Source organism: Anas platyrhynchos, chromosome 13 (assembly GCF_047663525.1).
Source record: "Anas platyrhynchos isolate ZD024472 breed Pekin duck chromosome 13, IASCAAS_PekinDuck_T2T, whole genome shotgun sequence".
Classification (NCBI taxonomy): Eukaryota; Metazoa; Chordata; class Aves; order Anseriformes; family Anatidae; genus Anas; species Anas platyrhynchos.
In genome coordinates this window covers 11,725,989-11,746,411 of record NC_092599.1, presented here as the reverse complement: position 1 = coordinate 11,746,411, position 20,423 = coordinate 11,725,989, and the positions used below count along the sequence as shown (strand labels likewise).

At 40.6% G+C, this 20,423-nt stretch overlaps 1 protein-coding gene across 1 annotated transcript in view; it reads right to left on the bottom strand.

Annotated features, from left to right (window-relative positions):
* Window positions 1-7,990: 7,990 nt before the first annotated feature.
* Window positions 7,991-20,423, bottom strand: part of KBTBD12 (kelch repeat and BTB domain containing 12) — a 39,042-nt gene continuing 26,609 nt past the window's right edge. The window contains exon 8 of the mRNA XM_021267025.4: window positions 7,991-12,687. Coding sequence (XP_021122700.2) covers window positions 12,518-12,687 — 170 coding nt within the window. The 3' untranslated portion in view covers window positions 7,991-12,517. The remainder of the gene's footprint in view (window positions 12,688-20,423) is intronic.

The following is a 20,423-nucleotide window of genomic DNA, read 5'->3' as shown; positions in this document are numbered from 1 at the left end:
GGTCTGAGTGGCAGGTGAGTGTGAACGTAAGGGAGACCTTCAGGGAACCATGAGCAGACAACACTTCTAAAACAAATTGTTTACTATCCTGCTGAAAGGAGAGTCTTGGAGTCTTCACTCAGCAGAGTTTTTCCCAAGCTTGCCTGCGAACCAGCATGCCAAGAGGCGGACAGGAATCTTCCTAGGTGGGATGCTGAGAGCCACATTTCTGGTTGAAGAATAGTGGAGTAACATTTTCTTACATAAATTTGAGCTTGCACTTTATTACAGGGCAATGGAGGATGCTGTGTGAAGAGATCTTTCTGCTTAATTGAAACAAAGAAATTAGTAAACTTTTTTTTTTTTTTCCCCTATCCAATAAAACCCTCTACTTTCTTTAAAAAAAAAAAAAGCTATGAAAATGTAAATTCCTTCTAGCCCAGCTGATTTCCAGTTACAGAAATGCATTCTAAAAGATAAAACCTGCATTTCTATAATGAATGAAATTTAGATTCTCTCCTGAATATAGAAAGATAAGAAATGCAAAATCTGATCCTATCCTGAAGATCATAGAATTGTGGTTATTAGAATAAAAAAATATCCAATTTAGATATCTAAAACATGATACCCAAACCACTGTTTAAATAGAGTTGCCCTAGGTACATCAAAAGAAGTACAAGTGTACTTCCCCGTCACTCATAAGTCCAATATCACAATGCACAAAATAATTTCCAACATCATTATCAGGACACGAGAGGTTAACTTGTATGTCTTTGCACTCATTTTCATGAAATGTTTTTAATCCTGAACTCATGACTCACAACCTTATTTCTCCAAGTTGTTCACCCAGGCAGTCTTAGAACATCATTTTACTCCCTGCATTTATGGCAACACTTAATCAGGTATCTAAAATACTTCATAATACTGGAACTTTAATCACCTGTGCTCCTAGCTAGCATTATTATAGCCGTGCTTTCCCGATAACCAGGATCCTGATTTCTGGCTGTGGCAAGTCAGAACTTCTATATAATGTGCACTGTGTGTAACACAAAAAAAAAAAACCAATGGCTAAACCCTGATCTTGTCAAAGACCACCAACAAAACGTCAGTGGGGACAGCATTTCATCCTGTCTTCAAGTGACACCTCTATATTTCAAGTAGAAACAAAACATAACATGCAGCTTTGTAGTGATAGCTGTGCTACTAATTCAGAAAAGGTTCTGTAATAGCGCTACTGCCTATTTGCTAAAACGTGCTATGAAGGAATCAAATTATGACAAATTATGCTAAAATTATGTGGATCAGCCAACAAGGTCAGGCAGATTCTTGCCACTGTCAGTACACGCAGCAAAGGCAGTTTAGACACATGCAAGAAGCAGTTTTACATCCTTACTGAGGGATGTGACATTGGGCCATGCGTTGTGACAGCTGGCCACAGAACTCCAGACTGGGCGGATAGTGGCTGGTTCTCCACTGACAGCCTCCAAATTGAACCAAAAAGTGGATATTTCAGCAAGACTGGAAGGCCCACCACATAGTACAAACATAGTTATTTCAAAGACCTACTTCATACAAGGTTAAACTATCTTTTTAACATCTACGTGCTTCCCACATCTTCTTTTCTGGCCTTCTCTAAGGTTTTTGAAGTCTCTAGGCTATTTTTCATGTTCATCTTGTGTTACTGTGGCTTCTCTAACTGGATTCTGTAAAAAATTATAATATAGCTAATTACTCCAAACGTTCATATTTCTAGGGATTAAGAATGAGCTTTCATTTATATGATCTGGTTTTTAATCATCAAATTGCTGACCTAGAATCATTATTTAGAGAGAAAAAAAGAAAAAAAAAAGAGAGAGAGAGAGAAAAGAAATGTTTGGAATATTAAGGAAAAAAAGTGCTTGTCTTGCAAATATTGATGCCAATTTCCCCCAAGTGCCTATAACCTAATAACCAGATACATATAGTTCTGATAATTGACTCATTTACATAAAAATCATTGCCAGCTTGATTGTAACAGTCACCATATGCAAGTTGGCCAGGACTAGAAATCATCACAATTAACCCTCTGAGAGACCCTTTACACCTTTGCAGATACAGCTCTTGGCACAGAGCATGAATTTTCTCTAGAATGTTGTGAGGCATTAACAAAAACACCTTTCACGCTGAAAATACATTGGACCTATATTTGGGACTGGAGAATACCCATAAGAGGAGGCTGTCTGGTTTTCAAGTCAAACCTTAGGATGTACTAGATCCCTTTACTCCAGCTTGTATGTTCTCACAGTAGTAAAAAAAAAAATCTAACAACATGAACATTGGACTTCTGCATCTGCGTGGTCTGTTGTTTTTCAAATTAATAATTGCACATTGAATTTGAAGAACCTCATGCACACAATGAAAGCTATGCTCTTAATATGCACATGAATGTGTAGTGTTATGGAGCATGAAAGTGGTAACTGCGCTTTGCTTCCATTTCCTAACTTTTTCATGCAAAAGAAACATGTAATACATGAATATTTTTGCATGCAGTATTTCTCACATGCATACATGAAGAGCAAACTCTGTACATGTAAGATTATGGCTTTCATCCTAGAACAGGACTGAATTCTCTTTATTTTATGGATATTTGCATTTTGCTGACTAATTCTTTGAATCTTTCAGCTTTGCTCTCTTGATAACGTCAGCTTTTAAATCCAATTTGTAAGTTACCTTTTCAGAGTTTTTTTTTTTTTCATTTTTGAAATTCTGAGTAGCAGCAGAAATTTATCAAGTGAGTTCTCTTCCTGGCTTTAAGACCAAAGCTGAAACCTGAGCTGTTTTATTTGGTATGCAATGAATGAGCTTTGATTTGATTTTTATTGTATTTCATTCAAACTTTATTATAAAACATCTCCCAGGGACACTTGCACAAGAAACACTTTGCAATTAAAACCAGCATTCTATTTCCAGTCTTCCATTTTCAAAGGTTATTATAACATTTTTACCATGCTTGCTTATCTCCATAATATACCACTGTATGGCAGGCAGCTGCAGATGTTAGGTAATAGAGCTAGATGTCTCTGTAGGTTTTTCTAATGGCTTTCTTTCCCTGTACCATGAACAGGATTCACTGTCATTAACCCAGTGACCAGCACTTCTGCATTTTGACTGTAGGCAGTCCTAAGGCAACTGTATTTCCACTGTTCTTTGACTTTAGCTTTGTCTTGACTTTTTTTTTTTTTTTTTAATTGACATCAAATGTTATAAGATTGTTAAAAATGCCTCTCCAAATACCACTATAATTTAAATAAGGTAGGTGTTTTTGTGGATGGTTCAACAGTGAATTTAATGTCATTCCCAGTAGTTGGTTCCTCCTCTAGAATTGAGCCACCTTTAATTTTCAGTGGAACAACTGTGACTTTCAGCAGCTGGATAATTTCAGGATCATAATTGGCTGTATGAAGTGTTTTCTTTATACTATCTTTCCTTTTAAAACATTGCAGTTTGGAACCAAATGATATAAATTACTCATTCCATATCACTTTTTCTAATTGGCTTTTGATTACTGTTTTTCTTGATCTCAGAGAAACCTTTTGTAAGTGTTAACAGGATGTCAGTGTCAGTTTGATCCTGCTTCTATTACAATCATGGGCCAAAAATCCTTCTGGGTCACATCCTCTGAGTGGATCACATCCCTGTGGATCTTCTAATGCACTTTATAAAATGTACCCAGTAAATCCAATAACAACAGAAATATGATTTAAATACACAGTGCACAGATGGTTCCAAAAAAAGCAAGCTGCAGCTTCACTTTGAATTTGTGTTTATAAAGATTTACTTTCCTTATAAAAATAACCCGTAAAAGTCTTTATCAAGATTTATCCAGCTCAGCTAAGAAAATAAAGCAGTAACTACAAGCTGATCGGTGCAATAGCATTAGTACAAGCACATTAAAGTCCTCCTTAAATGCAAGTGAGCAGGACCATGGCCAACTGCAAAGAGAAAGAGAACAGTTAACATGCCAGTGTTATAGACTTGCCTAGTGGCTTAGTAGTTTTCACTGAACCTTTCTGTTACACTGGCTTACCTGAAACAAGGCACAAATAAATCAGATTAAAGATTGAGCTGCTTAGGAGAGCAACACCAGTACAGCAAATTTCCTGGCAAGATAACTACTATTTTCTGCATCAGATGGCTGCTCCAAGCTGCCGTGCTGAGCAGGGGTGGATTCCTAATTCATTTTGAAATGTACTTGAGCGAAAACCTTTAGGAAGGTTTTACGTACAAATACTTGAAAAGGGGTGAGTCTCCTATCCTCTGGTTTTGTTCATATGCTGTTTGGCCTCTCTGTACAAGATCATGAGGCATCAAGCAGTAAGCTATTAATGTCTGCGTCATGACAAGGCTCTGCAGCAATTATCAATCTTTGTATGGTCTTTGGCTATTTGTCCCCTTAAAGCACTCCAAAGAGCAAGCTTTACAGAGGGCCAGCTCCAGGGCTGAAGTGAATGCTGGTGCATTAAGGCACAGTTTGATAAGAGAATTTTCAAGTGGCGGTGGTGCTGGCACAAGCAGCTGCCATACCAAATGCCCATTAGCAGGCACTTGTTCCCGTCTCTATGCCTCTTTGTTCTGTGCCAGTATAGGCAATTTTGTAGCTTCATGGCAACATGGACTATGAAATGATCTGGCTGCAAAAGACTTTTTCAAGTTCTGCAGCTGAACTACAGATTTAGCTTCTTTTATATGCATTTAGGAGTTCTAATTGCATCACGAGTAAGTATCTTAGCTTCGGCTGAGACTGCTAAGCAATGAGAGCAGTGAGCACACCGCAGCCTGGGCTGCTCTAGCCAGCCCGAGATCACACAACTGCTAGGGTCGACGGTCAGTCTTCACTGCAAATCATTGCGCCTGGCTTGTGTACATTATCTATTAAGCTTAAAGTCACATCTCACAGCTCAAGGTAATTGTTATGTAAACATTACAGACATCTCGAATACAAAAATGAGTTATACTGTGGTCAATGGGAATTTTGCCATTGATTCCAGTAGGTATTTGTCCTTAAAGCATTGTTACTGAGGGATGCTGGAAGGAATAAGGAAGTTAAGAATCCTTAAACCTTTGTATATTCTATTAGCTGGAATTTAAACTTAACTGCAATCTGGAAAGACCTATCCTATGAACAGCACACCATTTAGCATGACTCCCTGGGACATGATCCACGTAGAGACATTGGCTATGATCCTTCTTAAATGAAGAAAAGGGAGACAGAGACCACGCCACCAACTGTCACAGAGTACAATAGTCACTGCTGCAATTTTAATCTCAGCTATTTAAGAGGACTAGAGATATTATTTTTGTATATATTAGAGTAGCGATAACCATCTCTGCATATAATAGCAAAATCAGTCCTTCCATTGGTTTGCCTTCTATGAAATGCAAAGGGCATATATTATGGGAGACATGGTTATAGGTGCTGTCTTGTTGTGGGTGACTATCATTGTAATCAAGAGTAGAAGTCAAATACCTTACTCAGAGAGAGCTTACCTTACAGATATATCAGTCTGAGCATCTAGCCTGTCATTCTGGATGAATTTAGAAAAATGCAGACAAGTGATAGACACTGAAATGTCTGATATGACATTTGAGAACCAGATTAAGCATGGGGTTTCTCCCTGTAGGGAGAAAGATCAGTCTCCCCTGTATAGAAAAAAAAAATCAGTGGGTTTCCAGCCTAGTGTACTATAAGAAAACAAAGCAGTTAGACAGCTTTCTGATCAGTCTTGTCCAACAAAATAACCACATTTATTTATTTGCTTTGCTGAGGCTTTTTAACTTCAGGGAAATGCCAGTGAATCTCCCTGTTTGTTACTAACAATGTTTGTAACAAATGTTCCATACCCTGCAAAACTTGTCTTAACGTGAAAGATTTTTAGAATCTCAGGTCTCATGTATTATAAATTACCTGTCAATTCAGCTAAGATTTTTTACTTGTGCACACTGGTGGGCTGCATAATCCCCAGTAAAAATTCTGTAAGTCAGCAAGTAGATGTCACATTGTTTACACATTAACAAGATCCTAAAACCCTCTTATGCATATTCTGTAGGCAATTTCTTACATTCAACAGTACCTTTTAGTGGCCAGTTAAATGCATTACAGATTTGTTATGGAAACCCCCAGGGACTAAAGGCAGCTGCCTTCATATCAATTCAGGTAATTCAGGTCTCAGTTACCCAGTAAATCTGATACACTTCTGTAAACCACCTTTTTTTTCTGCTTGATAGCAATTGTGTCCATCTAAACTGCATAATTTATTAAATCAGGTCTGCTTTAAGAAACATACAGTTCACTCATTCTTCTAATTACTACTGTTCGAATTCAGCCTCAATTAGTGACCTCTTAATTTTATGAGATTAGTTCTGCCTATATAGAAGTGTGACTGGCTGTGAAGGCACATGCACTCAGCCTTAGATTTCTTCTACTAAATGTATTACACTGTTTAACATCCCTCTTTGTTTTCCAGGGAAGGGATGAACAAAATACCATTAGCTGCAGACACCCAGTCTCTCCTTTCCCAGGAAGGCTTTGATTGGTGTGTACAACTGTGTTACCAAAACCAGGGAGATGGCAAAGGTGCAATAACACTATTATTCTACCACTGTATAACATTCTGTGATCTCTGGATCTCAGCATAACATTACAGACATCACCCCCTCTAAAAACACAATAAAGCAGCCCCACAAAACAAGTAGGGATGTATTGGTATAAGTATTTTTACATGGATGAGCCTAGGCACAGAGACCAGATGCCCAAGTCTGATGACTGAACTAGAAACAAAGCCCAGAGGTTCAGATTTCAGATCTGTGCTCTAGTTACAAACCAACGCCTCCCTGTGCTCCTCCTCCTGATGCTGAAAAGCTTGAGAGCCTACTGAATGGGTATCATAGCTTTTTATGTTAGGATTTTGCAGTTGTTTCAGCCACGTCTGAAAAGAATGAGTCAGGGATTTGTGTATGTGGGAAGTGGTTTCCTCTCACATTACCGTATGTATGGATGAAATACATTTCCTCTACTATGAAGTTGCTGAATGAGAAAATAAAGTAGTGCAGCTGACTGTCATTTCAGTGACTGTACTTCGACCCTGGTGATGAAAAGCCAGTGGCCTCAGGAGGCTGGTTTGGCTAATGCATTTCATAGAAAAGCTGGTGAAGGCACTTACATTCTTGTAAAGAATGATTAGAAAAGGATAAAACGAAGAAAAATAACAAAGCAAAACAATACTCAATATGATAAACTAGAGACTAGGTTCTCTAGGGAAACCTGGCCTGACTGAAACTTCAGGACAAAATCTAGCTTGAAGACGTGATCTATAATGCAATAATGAAGATGCCTCCCTCTGTGTTTCAGACAGCTTTTGCAGCAACTAGTGTTCAAGAGTCAGAGATAATGATAATGGCTTCTGCCTGCAATCATTACAGCTATGGCACGCACAGTATGCAAGGCATTTAGCATCAAACTTAACAGCATCATGCAGCGAGACAGTGGCAAGAGTAAGAAGAGCACGGGTCACTTGCCTTCCCTCCCAGCTCATGGCCAAAAGGCCAGTGACACAGCAGAAAAAGTAGAATTTGGTCTGGGACCTGAACCTGCTCAGAGACATGTCCTCAAATCCAGGAAGCTGGTATGGCTGTCCTCTGTCCTTCAAAGCTGATTCTTTTCTGGAGCATCAGGCACCTGAGCAGTCTGGAGCCTGGTGAACACCTTGAATAGCTGTTCCCATCTTCTGGGGAGACGAAGGAGTGAACAGGCTGATTAGGCAAGTGGGCTGAGGCAGGAGTAGGGAAAAAGAAACAGAACAAACCTGTGCAAACTTGAAGAGGACTCTGAGCTGCTGAGGGGAGAGCTACAGCCAGCAAAAGACTTGGAGAAGGAAGGAGGCATAGGCCAGGTCAAAAAGATTTCCCCAGTTGTCCCTTAACTCAGCAAGGAACTTAAGCTTAGTTTTGAATTGAAGGCTGGAAGAGTTCCATATATTTAAAGAACAGCACTTTATTTGAAATACTTGATGAGATATGCAGAAGACAGAGTTGCCAGGTATGTGTTAAAAAGGGATCCTACTGCTGTCAGTAAAGAACTTCTAAAAATAATGTTATACATATGTATATAAAACACATACAACCATACATCCTGGAACACTTAAATGCATTATTTTTTTTTTTTGAAGGTAATTTCTCCTAGCGAGGCAGGCAAGTCTGCCAGGAGCCACATCCCTGCTCCGTGCTGGTTCTCTGCTCCAGCAGCACAAATGTAGTCCCAGCGTGACCTTTGCCATGGCTGCAATCATGGGTTGTTATTAAATCATTCCATCAGACACCCAGGCAGGGCAGTAAACACAGGGAAAAAGAAGGAAAGCGTTCTCTGTGTAAGTCCTGTGTATATTTTCTCCATTTTCCAATATTTCCTTTGCTTTCAACCTCAACATGTCAAATTATTGTAAATTGCAAATGTACTAGTTCCAGCTGAGCACAAATGGGGGTGAAATAGCTTTGCTTTGAAGCTACAGCTAGAGTCCACTTGAAAAGCTGTAGGAAGAGCCACAGAAATGTGCAATAGAGCAGCTGAAATTCTGACCTGGTGATTCAAAGAGTTATGATTCATGAAACAAATTTTTAAAGGTACTACATAAGCCATTAGGAGAACAGCCTGTGAGACCGTCCCTGTAGCTAAGACAGCATTCACTAGGGAAATCCATATTAAAATAATGTCATTTTCCAGATCAGCAGAGAAACAATCAGATCTTCATAAATATATTTTAAAATGATATATATACACACACTAGCATTTGTTTTTGTTGCTTTTCAGGTGATCAAGGGTATCAACACACCCTTTGAGTAGAGGAAAACTATGATTAACATCTAGGGTGCAATCCTTTTACATATTAAACTTGCTCTAGGAAGAGATGTGAGCATCATTCTGCACCACTAGGCTCCTCTGTGTATTGTAACATTCTGGGAAGCTCTAAGTTTTGTTACTGGTGTCTCAGTTTTGATGCTACCTCAGCCTCTTGCCTGGAACATACCCGGGAGTGCTGGTGGGGGAGCCATCCGACAGCTTTATATACACCAAGGAGATTTCCTGCTGGCAAGTCAAGGCATCCTGAATGGCAGAATACAGCTGGAACACAATCCAGCACCTGCCCCCTGCATTTCAGTATTGCACACATGGAAATTGTGTGTTTGCCTGGAATGAGCAGAGACTGAGCCACAAGCCACCCTAGTAGAATGGGTAGTCAAGTGCCTGATGGTTTGCACACACGAGCAGTTCCTGTGACCACATGGATGAAAACAGATTAGACATCCACAGGGATCCTTGTGAAATCAGTTATGCATGGACAATTTCAGAATAGAACACTAACTGGGGATAAAACGAAGAGCCTCAATTAGCTTTTCAGAGCATTTCATTATTTTTTTATTCCCTGTGGGCCACATGACCAGTTACCTCTCCAGCATTTTTCTTCATATTTGGCAACTCTTGATGTACTTCAGTGCTTCAAGTGAAACTGAAGTGCATGCCTTTGCTTAATAATCCCCCCATTCATTTAAATAGTCCATAGCTTGTCAGCACTGCTTTGTTCACATTTTAGAATTATGGACGATGTCAAGGCAGCCTTGATTAAACACTCAGCTAACTACGGCTCAGCCAGAAAGCGGCTGAAGTAAACTATTATTTCAGTAAAGCTCACAAGCTTGGAGAATGCATATTCTGTAATTTGCTTGCATCAGGATTTGTAATAGAAGAAATTAAAACTCTTAAGGACTTTCCCAGCTATGTGAGATTACCCATGAACATATCAGACATGCTGACACATTCACATACTCTTGGAAGGATTTTGGCTCAGATCTGTACCTCTCAATAAGCATGCTTTCTACTTCTTCCTTCCTTTCCTCAAGCTTTCATTTCCAAGTATTAGCATAGAAATTGTAGTCACCCCAGGGAAAAACAATGAACTAAATGGGGCCCTCACAAAAGTTTAAAGTTGGAACCTAAATTAGTCTGCCTTTGCCCACATTCTAGATATTTAATCCAGAAGAAAACAATGCCTTGCTGTCTGCTGGACATGGACAGAAACAGAGGGACACACCAGAGTTCCTGTTAAGAGCCAGGCCACATGGACACAAGCAAAACAATGCTCCATACAAGCAAGAGCAGGTAGCTTTCCAGTGGCACGTGAAGAAAAATCTATTAATTGTCCACTATGGCTCAAGATATCTGATTGCAATGCCCGCATATAAACATATGCAATTACTTTCCTTGGTGATCAAGAGAGATGACTTCGAGGAATATGCTTTTCACTCTGCTCACTGATTGTCCCTAAAAACAAAGCATACCAAGCATGAGGGAAACGGCCAGCTCACTACTGGAATAATGGTTTAACAGAGTCTCAGCTGTATTCCACATATACATTCAAATACATCAAATGAAAGTCTGCAAAAGCCTCCTTCCTCACTTGAACTACCCAGAGTGTGAAATCCAGCAGATTAATTCAGGCTTTAAACCATGGAGGATTTGAATCATCAGGCATAGACACAGAGCAGAGACCAAAGACAAAAAAAAAAAAAAACACACCCACCCCTTAAAACATTCTCCCTTAAAACAAAAACGGTGATAGAAAAATCAGTAGATGCATTGCAGAATTTGAAGTAATCAGAAGGAAACAGCAGTTTGGCTGAGCTGAGAGCGGCCTCTCAAGAGCATTGCTTCCTGCTGACTTGAGAGCTCTGCAGAGAAATTACAGGATTACCTTTAGTTCGCAGTAACAACTAAAAGTTAAAGAGTTTTTGATGTTGCACAGTTAATTGGAAAACAATCTACTGGTTTTGCTTAAAAACGTATTAAAGCAAAAATTTGTCACCTCCTTAGTCTTACACCTACAACAGTGTTTTGTGACAGGTTAAGATTAAGAACTGGTCACTGATGAGCACCACTCAGCTCTTGTCACAACTCTCCAATAGACAGATGACAACCCACATATCAAAGGAAGAAAAAACCAAAACCCTGCACAATACAGAACTGATATGAACAGAAGAGTATGCATTTAGGCTGTGACACTCATTCTGCCTGTAAAATACATGTATGGGGAGAAGAGATCAGTTTTTCAGATCACAGATCACTCCTTTTCTGCATGTTTTCCTTAGTCCCCCCCCTCACTACCTCCCTTATTGTGTGGGCAATCCTCAGCAAGGGACTGCAGTTATCAGGTAAACTTTAGTGACCTTCCTGCTAATTGTTTTTATACAGCAGTTTAATATTCCCACTGGATATCCTAGAGAACAGGTCAGGAATAGAAAAGTCAGAACTAAGGAAGTGCTTTGGAGCTGTCCTCTCCATCCCTCTCTGCCATATGAATTACAAGCAAAAAACCAACCCCCCCCCCCCCCAAAAAAAAAAAAAAAAAAAAAAACACCAAAAGTGTTTTGTTTCAGCCTAATAAATGATTGAAAAAGAAAATGGAGTTGCTCTGAATTGCAAAACACGCTAGTAACTACAGATGAGCTACCTGATGGATTCCTTCATTTCTTTGCCAATTATTTCCTTCCAGTTTTGTCACTGCTTTTACAACCTTAAAAGCACCTTCTTGCTGACAGTGATCGTTCTTGTGCAATTTTATTGTTCACTCTTTTAGCACTTGCTAAAGCTAGGGGTTTCTAGCTTTAAGATCCTGGTCACACAAGACCAGGTGGTCCTGCCTCATGACAGGTAGAATCTATGCAGAAATTTAGGATTCTTCTTCTTTGGTACAAAAGTTGGCCATCTCTTTTGAAAGACTCATTTGTGACTTGTTGCCAGAAGACCAGTTTTCTGCCAGCACAGACTCAGCTCTGTTGACAAAGAAAGGATGACTTGACTGTCCTGGCTGCGGTTTAGATAATGTTTGCAGTAGCTGATGTACTTGGCTTACAAACCTTGACTAATGCTTTTACTTGTTTAAACAACCAAATGCCCTTTTCTGTCTTCCCTCCACTCCTACATCAGTCAAATAGCCTGTTACTGAGGTACAGCTGAACTGTTGTTTTTTGTTTTTTGTTTTTTTTTTCCATCTGACTTCAGATATTTCTTAGTCCCCTCGGTAGCTCAGAAGAACTCAGTGGGTTGAACAACAAAAGAGGGTTTTCCCTGGCTAGAGCTCTCCTTCCTATGGGGTGCTCTGCTATGATGTGAGCCCTGGGCTGCCCCCTTGCTGGCAAGGCAGAGGTCCCAGAAGCCCAGGCTGCACCAAACACTGCAGCTTGCACAGCCAAATGGAAGACCAAGAGACAGTGTGCCCAAGTGACACACAGAGGATGGCAACCTCAGCTTTCAATCACAAAAATACCAGTAAGTACCAGTACTAGCAAATTAAGCATTGTTCAAGAAGCGCAGTTCAAAGGCATCTCTGTCCTTAAGCATGTGTTGCGGGCTTCTCTCCATGGGGCTCAGCTGTCATCCAGAGCCAACACGATTCGTCTCTCCAAATTCTTCAATTTCTGCAGAATCTGGAAGCAGAGAGTCACTGAACTTCTATTGGTCCACTAAGTCGGGGGGAGGAGGGATAAGATCCCGTGGGTTCAGCCTCGCAACGAGGCAGACATCGTAGCTGTCGTGCATGAGGACATTGATGGCCACCACGTTCCACTGGTTCTCCCATGTGTCGAGCTCGAGGATCTCCTTGGTGATGACTTCGTGACGAGCTGAAAAACAGAAGCAACGTAAGAACCAGAAGTGAAACCAAACAGGATCAAAGGCATTGTTACTAGCCTCCTGTAAGGTAGCAATGAAAAGGTGCTTTCTGTGGTACCAACAGCTATGCTGAGGAGCACGCAAGTTTGTCGACACACAGAGAACTAATTGGTGCAGATGGAGACCTGTACAGGACATTCAGTCCTCACCTCTGAACAGCAGAGATAAAAATATGAAGCACTCCACCTCAGTACAAGCATGCAGGTGGCATTTCATCACACGATCAAAATGTCAAATGCTCATTTTGAGACAGAGCTAATGAGCAGGCCTACATGCACTGCCTTGTCTTTTCTTTCCCCCGACTAAACTGTAGCTCTCAGGCCCCTGGAAGCACTCCAATACTATAGCAAATAAAGATAGAGAAACCTCCAGGGCTTGAAATATACTTTATACTGAGGAATTTGTCTTGAATAGTAGGGTCAGAAGAAAGCCAATAAATCACAGCCAATCTGAAGACAAACAGCTTTTTACTGAGACTAACAAAAAATAATGAAAGAATCACCACACAGCAGAGAACTGCAATTGTCAACCAGCAGTGCTGAATTAAACTTCTTGTGAAAAGGTAAGGTCTTTCTTTGCTAACAAAAGGCCTGAACTCTCCAGCAATTTCGTTACTCAAAGCCAAGTTATTTCCTAAAAATAAAAACCATCTTTCATTTTTGCTCACTCTTTCATGTTAAAGCTGCTTTCTCACAGTAACCTTAGTCTAAACTCTTACTTTGAGATGAGGATGTGCATGTGCTTTGCTGTCAGCTTCCTTCCCTTCTTTCTGATGAATCTCTGGGTAGATTTATTAGGAGTCAGGTCTCAAAGACTGCCAAGCACAGACACTTCACAGGTATGAAGGTAAGAGCCATCACATCAAGAAACACCAAGTACTCATCTCTGTTCTGACTCCTGAAAGACTTGTGACAGGATAAACTTCACAGGGTCTGGACTGAGGTTCCCATTCAACCCTTCTATAATATTTTATTTTTTAATGTCACCTCAGAAACAATCCTTCATGTCTAGCAACTGCATCTCATGTTTGGACACTGCCCTTCTGTGAAGCCAACAGCAAAGAACTGAAAAAAGGGAAATACAGAAGAGCATCTGGAGGCATATATTTTCTTGCATTGGAAACAGACCACAAATTCCTCCAGAAAAAAGCAACTTTGGGGTTTTGCTATCCCCCAGATAGTGTTATTGTGGTTTAGGCACTGAGGAAAGTTTGTGTCCATGTTACAATGATGTAGTGCCATGGGATTTAAACATCCCAGGGGCTCCTCTACGAATAGCTTCAGGATGCAAGGAGGTCACATGAAAAAAGGCTTCTTCCACCCTTGGGATCAATTTCCTCACTGCACTATTTAGAGGCACTTCTATATTACTGCAGGTCCTGCACATTGTGGAAGTCTTAGCTTTATGGAAATATTTTCATGTTTTTATAAAGTATTTACTTAAGAAAACAGCTCACCAACCATTCACCATCTCTGACCCCTCTCACCAGAGAACAGCACAATGTTTCCACCCCACAGCCCATAGTCATTTTCCCCTCAGCTGTACCAGAAACATTTTCCTTGGTCCAAGCCCTAGATTCTGGGAGCTTCACACATCTCTGTGAGCTTGAGTGAAATTAATATTTCAGGATTTGGCCTCATCTGCATAGTTCTTGTTCTGTTCCTTTACTCTGTTCTCAGAAAATGGAACGATAGTTTTGATGGCTCATTTATTGGACTTCGGTAGTTCATTAAGTACAGGAGAATAATAGGCAAGCAACAACCATCTATGAGACAAGACAACAAACTGCTAAAATACCCAGTGACCTGTGAAGAGAAGGCACAACTGAACCTGTGAACAAGTAGCACATGCCAGTACCAAAGAGCTCGCTTTTTTATGACCCTGCAAGAGCAAGCAGGTTTTCCCTAAGATACAAATATGAAGACAAACAGACCTGAGCTGTGACATGGGAGGCTCCAGCCCCTGGATTTATTATTAGATCATCTCCTTTATGCAATAAATTTTTATGCCTGGATTTTCTTTGGCATAGATCATGACAAAAGTGAGACAATCAGAGGAAAAAAATCAAACACTGGGACTGTCTGAAATGTTCTGTGGGCAACTGTAACACTTCAGAAAAAATCATAATTAAAACATCAAAGGCAGATTCAGCCACTCTTCCTCGCCAGCCTTGCTGTGTTTTATCCTGACCCTGGTGACTCACAACCTTCGGTGTCCCTTGTTTCCCTTTTTGTGTGATGATGTAGCTGTTTTTGTTCCACTCCACAAATTCTGCTTTCGACCACGCGGACTGTTGGTTAACTCTTAACCCTTGGGAGATAAAAAGGGTTTGTTGTTGGAATAAAGGAAGCAATCACTTCTGCAGTCTTGTCTTATTTAATATGAAAGGAAACAGCATGCTTTGGATGAGAGTTCATATGAGGAAAAGCACTGCTCACAATGTAGTTATGCTTCAAAAAATGACATCCCCCCTTTGTTTTCAAATGAGTTAAAACAACTGAACTCTGAAGATGCACCCACCCACCCTCTGGCATGGACAATAGAAAAAGTAATGTTTGTTAAAAAATCTGGAAGTTTGTCTCTTTGTATTCTAGACCCTACTCTTCATTTGGACTTTAATCCCCAAAAAAATGTTTAAAGCCTGACATTTACCTCAGTGCAAGTAATTCCAGATTCTGCCTCATTGGTTTATCATTTTATTTTATTTTTTTTAATCTTTTAAGGCAATACCTTAGCAGCCAATTTTGCTTAAAGTAGAATAAAGATGTCTACAGAAAGAAATAGGTTGTATTACACAGATTATCCTTTTAAGAAGCCAATGCACAGAGTTCCCTGTCACACATAGCATTATTCTGCATCATTTACCAGACAGACGCCTCACCTAATGAAAAGAATTCAGTCCCTTCCAAATGCTTTTTCCCCTACAAAATGAGGCAGTATTATTCTGTACATCATTGTTTAACCATGAGGAAGTCTTAAGAAATTTGCTTTATATTTTTGTACATGGGCCTTAAACCCCTTTGTATTAGGATCATTCAGGTAATACAAACCTAACCCTAATGCAGATACTTTTAAAGCAGTACAGTGTGTTTTTCTTACCTAGGAAAGGGCTAAACCAGCATAAGAAACATCCATTCCAGCATAAGCTTATCCACACTAGAAGTTGTAGTACTTCAAAAGAAAGTCACAGAACTCTTGGTACAGTTACGTTGTTGTTTTTTTTTTTTTTGTTTTGTTTTTTGTCATTCAAATGCAGGCTGAAGGCCAACACTGAACCTACAAACGTGTATTTTTCCAGTAATAAAGAACTTGATTTATAACCAAAAAAATTGTTAGAGTCATATTTCAATTATAGTAGGCTGAAAGCAAAATGAGTAAATTTCTGCATTCATCTGTGAATAAAGCTGTCCCAAAATTTTTGATACAAAGTTTTCCTTTACATGTGCAGATAAACCCCACAAAAACATTAGTTTTTCAGTGATTGCCTGCACCCCATGGACACAATCATGTTTTCTCTACAGCGGGTTTATTTTCAGATATACTCCACTCCCCAAATACGGCCAGACTTCATTTTATATTGTATGCTTTGTCATGTCATTTGAATGAGGAGAGACCATAAATCAAGATGCACCATACTTGGAAAGACCTACAGTATGACTGCAGGCAATATTATAAATATTTGATCTGCTTTTGTCTCCCCCCCCCCTTTTTTTTCTAAACTGCATTCCACTTGTAATTTAGTATTAGGAGGAAGGACACCTTCCCTTGTAAGTGTAGTATTTATAGCACTTCTGATCTTTTTTGATTTTGCTTTGTCTTTCCTATTTGGAACCGAGCATTCCAATATTATTATTTGGAGGATGGGGGAAGGTGTTAAAGGGATGCAGACACAAAAGAATTGAGCAATATGCTTAACAGATTAAAAAAAAACTATAGCTCATACAGGACTATTAACCATACAGCTGTTATGTTGCTAAAGATGATACCAAGAAATTCACTCCATGGCTTTAGAGTCCAGAGCACTGACCTCCCAAATGCCGAATTTTAGCTCATTGGAGTCAAATCTATGGAAGTTTGCTGAAATGTGGTCAAGAACTTAATTTCTTACAGAAACCCATTGACATCAGCCAGTCTGTTTGCCTCCATCTTATGGAGGAAGAAAGCTGCATCATGGCACGTGCTCTCAGTATCTCCATAAGTTGCAACGCCTCTGCCTACTCAGTGCAGGGCAGAAATATCCAAAGTAGCTTTGGATAAGCTCACCAGCATCTTATCTGTGCCACAGCCACATTGCCAGCAGTACCCAAGCAGGCTCATTCAGAGCAGGGCCAGGTGCCTGAACACAGAACCTCATCTGCCCTGGGACATCCTCACCCGTACTTTCCCGAGCTCCTGCTGAGATCAGTCCTGGCACTTCTCAGGTTGTCACAGCACCTTTTCCTTTCCTGTTGGCAGTTCCCTAACATGCTCCACCTTCTCTGGCCATTAATCAATTTATAGAAAAAAAGCCACCAAACCTCTAGTGGTTGAGCTGTTAACTGCCTGTTCTTTCCAAAGAAAAGGCACTTAAACATCACGAGGTGCTTGCCAGTCCCCAGAACTCATTACTCAGGGGGGTTCTTGCTCAAGCTTCTCACATCCTTGTCACCTAACTGCCACCCCAGAGCTGTCTTGAGGCAGCTCAGTCTCCAGTGCTAGTTTGTAACTGGTTTTGCATGCCATTATCTGCACCAGAGAGCAGACAATGACTTTAAACATAAGGGATTAGCCTCTGCTACTTATCTTCCTCACCACTAATAGCTGCTTTCGTAATTACATGATGTAGAGTTCAGTGACTTGGGAATTCACGTTTGTGTTGCAATGGGATGGAAGTGCATTTAGATCATTATCACCAGATGTACTGGTTCCTGATGTGCAGTAGGAAACAGAGTAAGTTCATCAAGTCTGTGGCCTTCAATCCCATTTGCATATGTGAGCTGCCCCTAACTCCACCAGCCTCGCTAGGACAACAGAGCCAACACCCCTCGTGGGGTCAAGCACATCCATCATCTGTGCCTGTGGGCAGAAGCAGAATACACAGGAGAGGGAACTTGGCCTGGCTGTTTAACATGCTGGCCAGCCTTCAGGATGTTAAGTACCAAGGCAGTGCTTCCCACCAGACACAGTGAAAGCTGGGAGGCAGGTTGGGGCTTCATTTTACAGCTGTGGCAGCTTATTGTTTTCAGAGCACCTGCATGGAGTAAGGTAAGCTATTCGCTCTCATAGACAAGACTTCTATCCTCCCACTCTGCTGTGTAATTCTTCAGAACCATAACTTTGTGATCCACCCGTTCCCTCACAAATCAATGTGTATTAAAATTAAAATATGTATGTATGAAGAATGGTCTACAGGAAGGAACTGCTCATTCAGTTATTTCAGCTGATTTTCTTGGGATTGATCTAGCTGCTGCAGCATTTTAACTCTTTCCAGTTGTCTATTGTTCATAGGCAAGGCCTCTTCCAGTCTTACAAGCATGGATCCTGCTTGTGCTGCAGGTGATAGCAGGATCACAAACTACAGCAGCAGCAGGATCAGTGCTCTTGAAGTCAATGCACCATGCATGGGAGTAAAAGCTGGAAGAGCAGGATGGCAATTACTGGTCTCAGACCATGCTAAGATACTGTTCCTAAATGCTTTGCAGTGGGTTAATACATTATTAATAGATGATATAAAGCATGTTTAGACTGTATGCATGACAGGCAGTTATGAACACAATAGAAGATGTCATACATGGCTCTAAGCCATGTTTCTAAACAACCTATTGACCTCTTTAGCAATTAATTAAAATGCATTAAAATATCTATTAATCATTTATTAACCCTTTATAAACTATAAATGAACCTTAGTCAGAGGCATGACCAGATTACTAACACAGTCAGACACCGGGTTGAATTCAGATCTGAAACAAGCAGGTGCTGCTCACCAGCGATTCCCTGACCTGCACTGGCCTTATTTACAGCACTGAGTTTCTAGCTAATGGGCATGGGGCAGGCGGGCAGCCCTCCTGAGGAAGGGAGCACACCAGCGAGGTGTCTCCAAGAGCAGCTTTCCAGGGAACAGGCAAAAAGTTAAGCAGCATTTTTCGGGGTGGACCTGATGCGCTGGCTGGAGCAATGTGGCAGCATCTGTGGCAGACTGCTATGCTGAGCAAGACAGGGACCCAGGATCCGTTTCATGGGTGGGGATATTTATTCAGACGATAACAACTGTGGGCAGGAGAACTTCAATTATTCATCACTGCCTGGTAAATTCTAACTGAGGGAAACAAGCAGTGCTGCAGATAGGCAGCCTGGGGTTTGCCCCTCTGCTTTATTTAGCTGAGAACATGGGAAGGTGCTGGAGAAACAGCTTTCATTCCGATCCCTCATCCCCCAAACTTCACAAGTGTAGTATTTACTGTGCCAGACTCCTTAATACATCTAAATTTAATTTGATTCCAGTAATGTACCATAACCACTATAATAAAAAACAAGCATTACAACGATTCCCCATCTAAATCACATAATGGATGAGGCTGAGGGGAACAGCATTTATGGGAGATTAGTCAAAATAAATAACTATTAAGCTAGTCCGCTGTCAGGAGAGGGTGGCGTGGAGATACAAACTCATTAGCTCAGTTGGAATACAGTAATTACTACACGGCTCTGCACTGCCGCAAGCAGTGCTGCTGCTATTCCAATGTATGGATTACAATTTATGCAAATGAGGAAGAAGCGTCCAGAAAATGCACCTGGGGTAAGTGTGCAATTTTTTTTTTTCCCTGTAGAAGCAGCTACACAGTGGACTGAATGTTACTGTATCACCTATCGTGGCTAACAGCTACAGACAAAATTTAGATTTGGGTGCTCCAAGTCCAGAGGCATTTCTTCCCTTCTCCCTTCCTCTGACTCTCCCACTGCCTGTAGTGCCCCTTGAGCAAAAATGAATTTCTGTTTGATATCAATGATAAGTAAACAGATCTGGGTTGAATAGCTCAGATCTCATACATGATGCTAAATAGTAGATTTTTCATATATATAGTAGGAAAGCAGCAAATTTATCTTCTCTGCTGTAAACTGTGTTGGAGAAAGATGGCACAACTGCCAGTTCAGAGAATGACAGTTCAACATCAAGTGCAATAACTGATAAAAATCACACAATATTTTAAGTGATGTGCTGCTAGTAGGAGACCTATTAAGTATCTTATTCTTTGAATTGAGGCAGTTGCCCGATTACTTTGCACATCAGCTAATGTCACATGGGTGTACAATAATGATGGCATTCTAATTATAATCAAGTTAAAAAAATCAAATCCGAATTTGAATTAATTCAAATCAGAGGCAGACAGTTGGACCAACACCTATAATCTAAAAACGCAGCGACAGATCAGGAGAACAGCCCCCCACTGCCTGTTCCCACAGCGCCAGCCCCCAGGGACGCGCTGCAAGATTTGTTTGAAGCAACTAAGCAAAGTTAATGAATGTGTGCCTCCATGAGCTGGGAAGTCCCAGCAAAAAGGCATGCACACTTGTCTTTGTTATAAATATTTTTAGCTGCTTCATAGCATTATTTTCACTGGAAAATAAACAGGGAACCCAGTTGGCAGGCACTCATAATTGTATAGTGCTGCATACCTGAAGGGTTGCTCACCCCTCCTTGAGCAAGGCA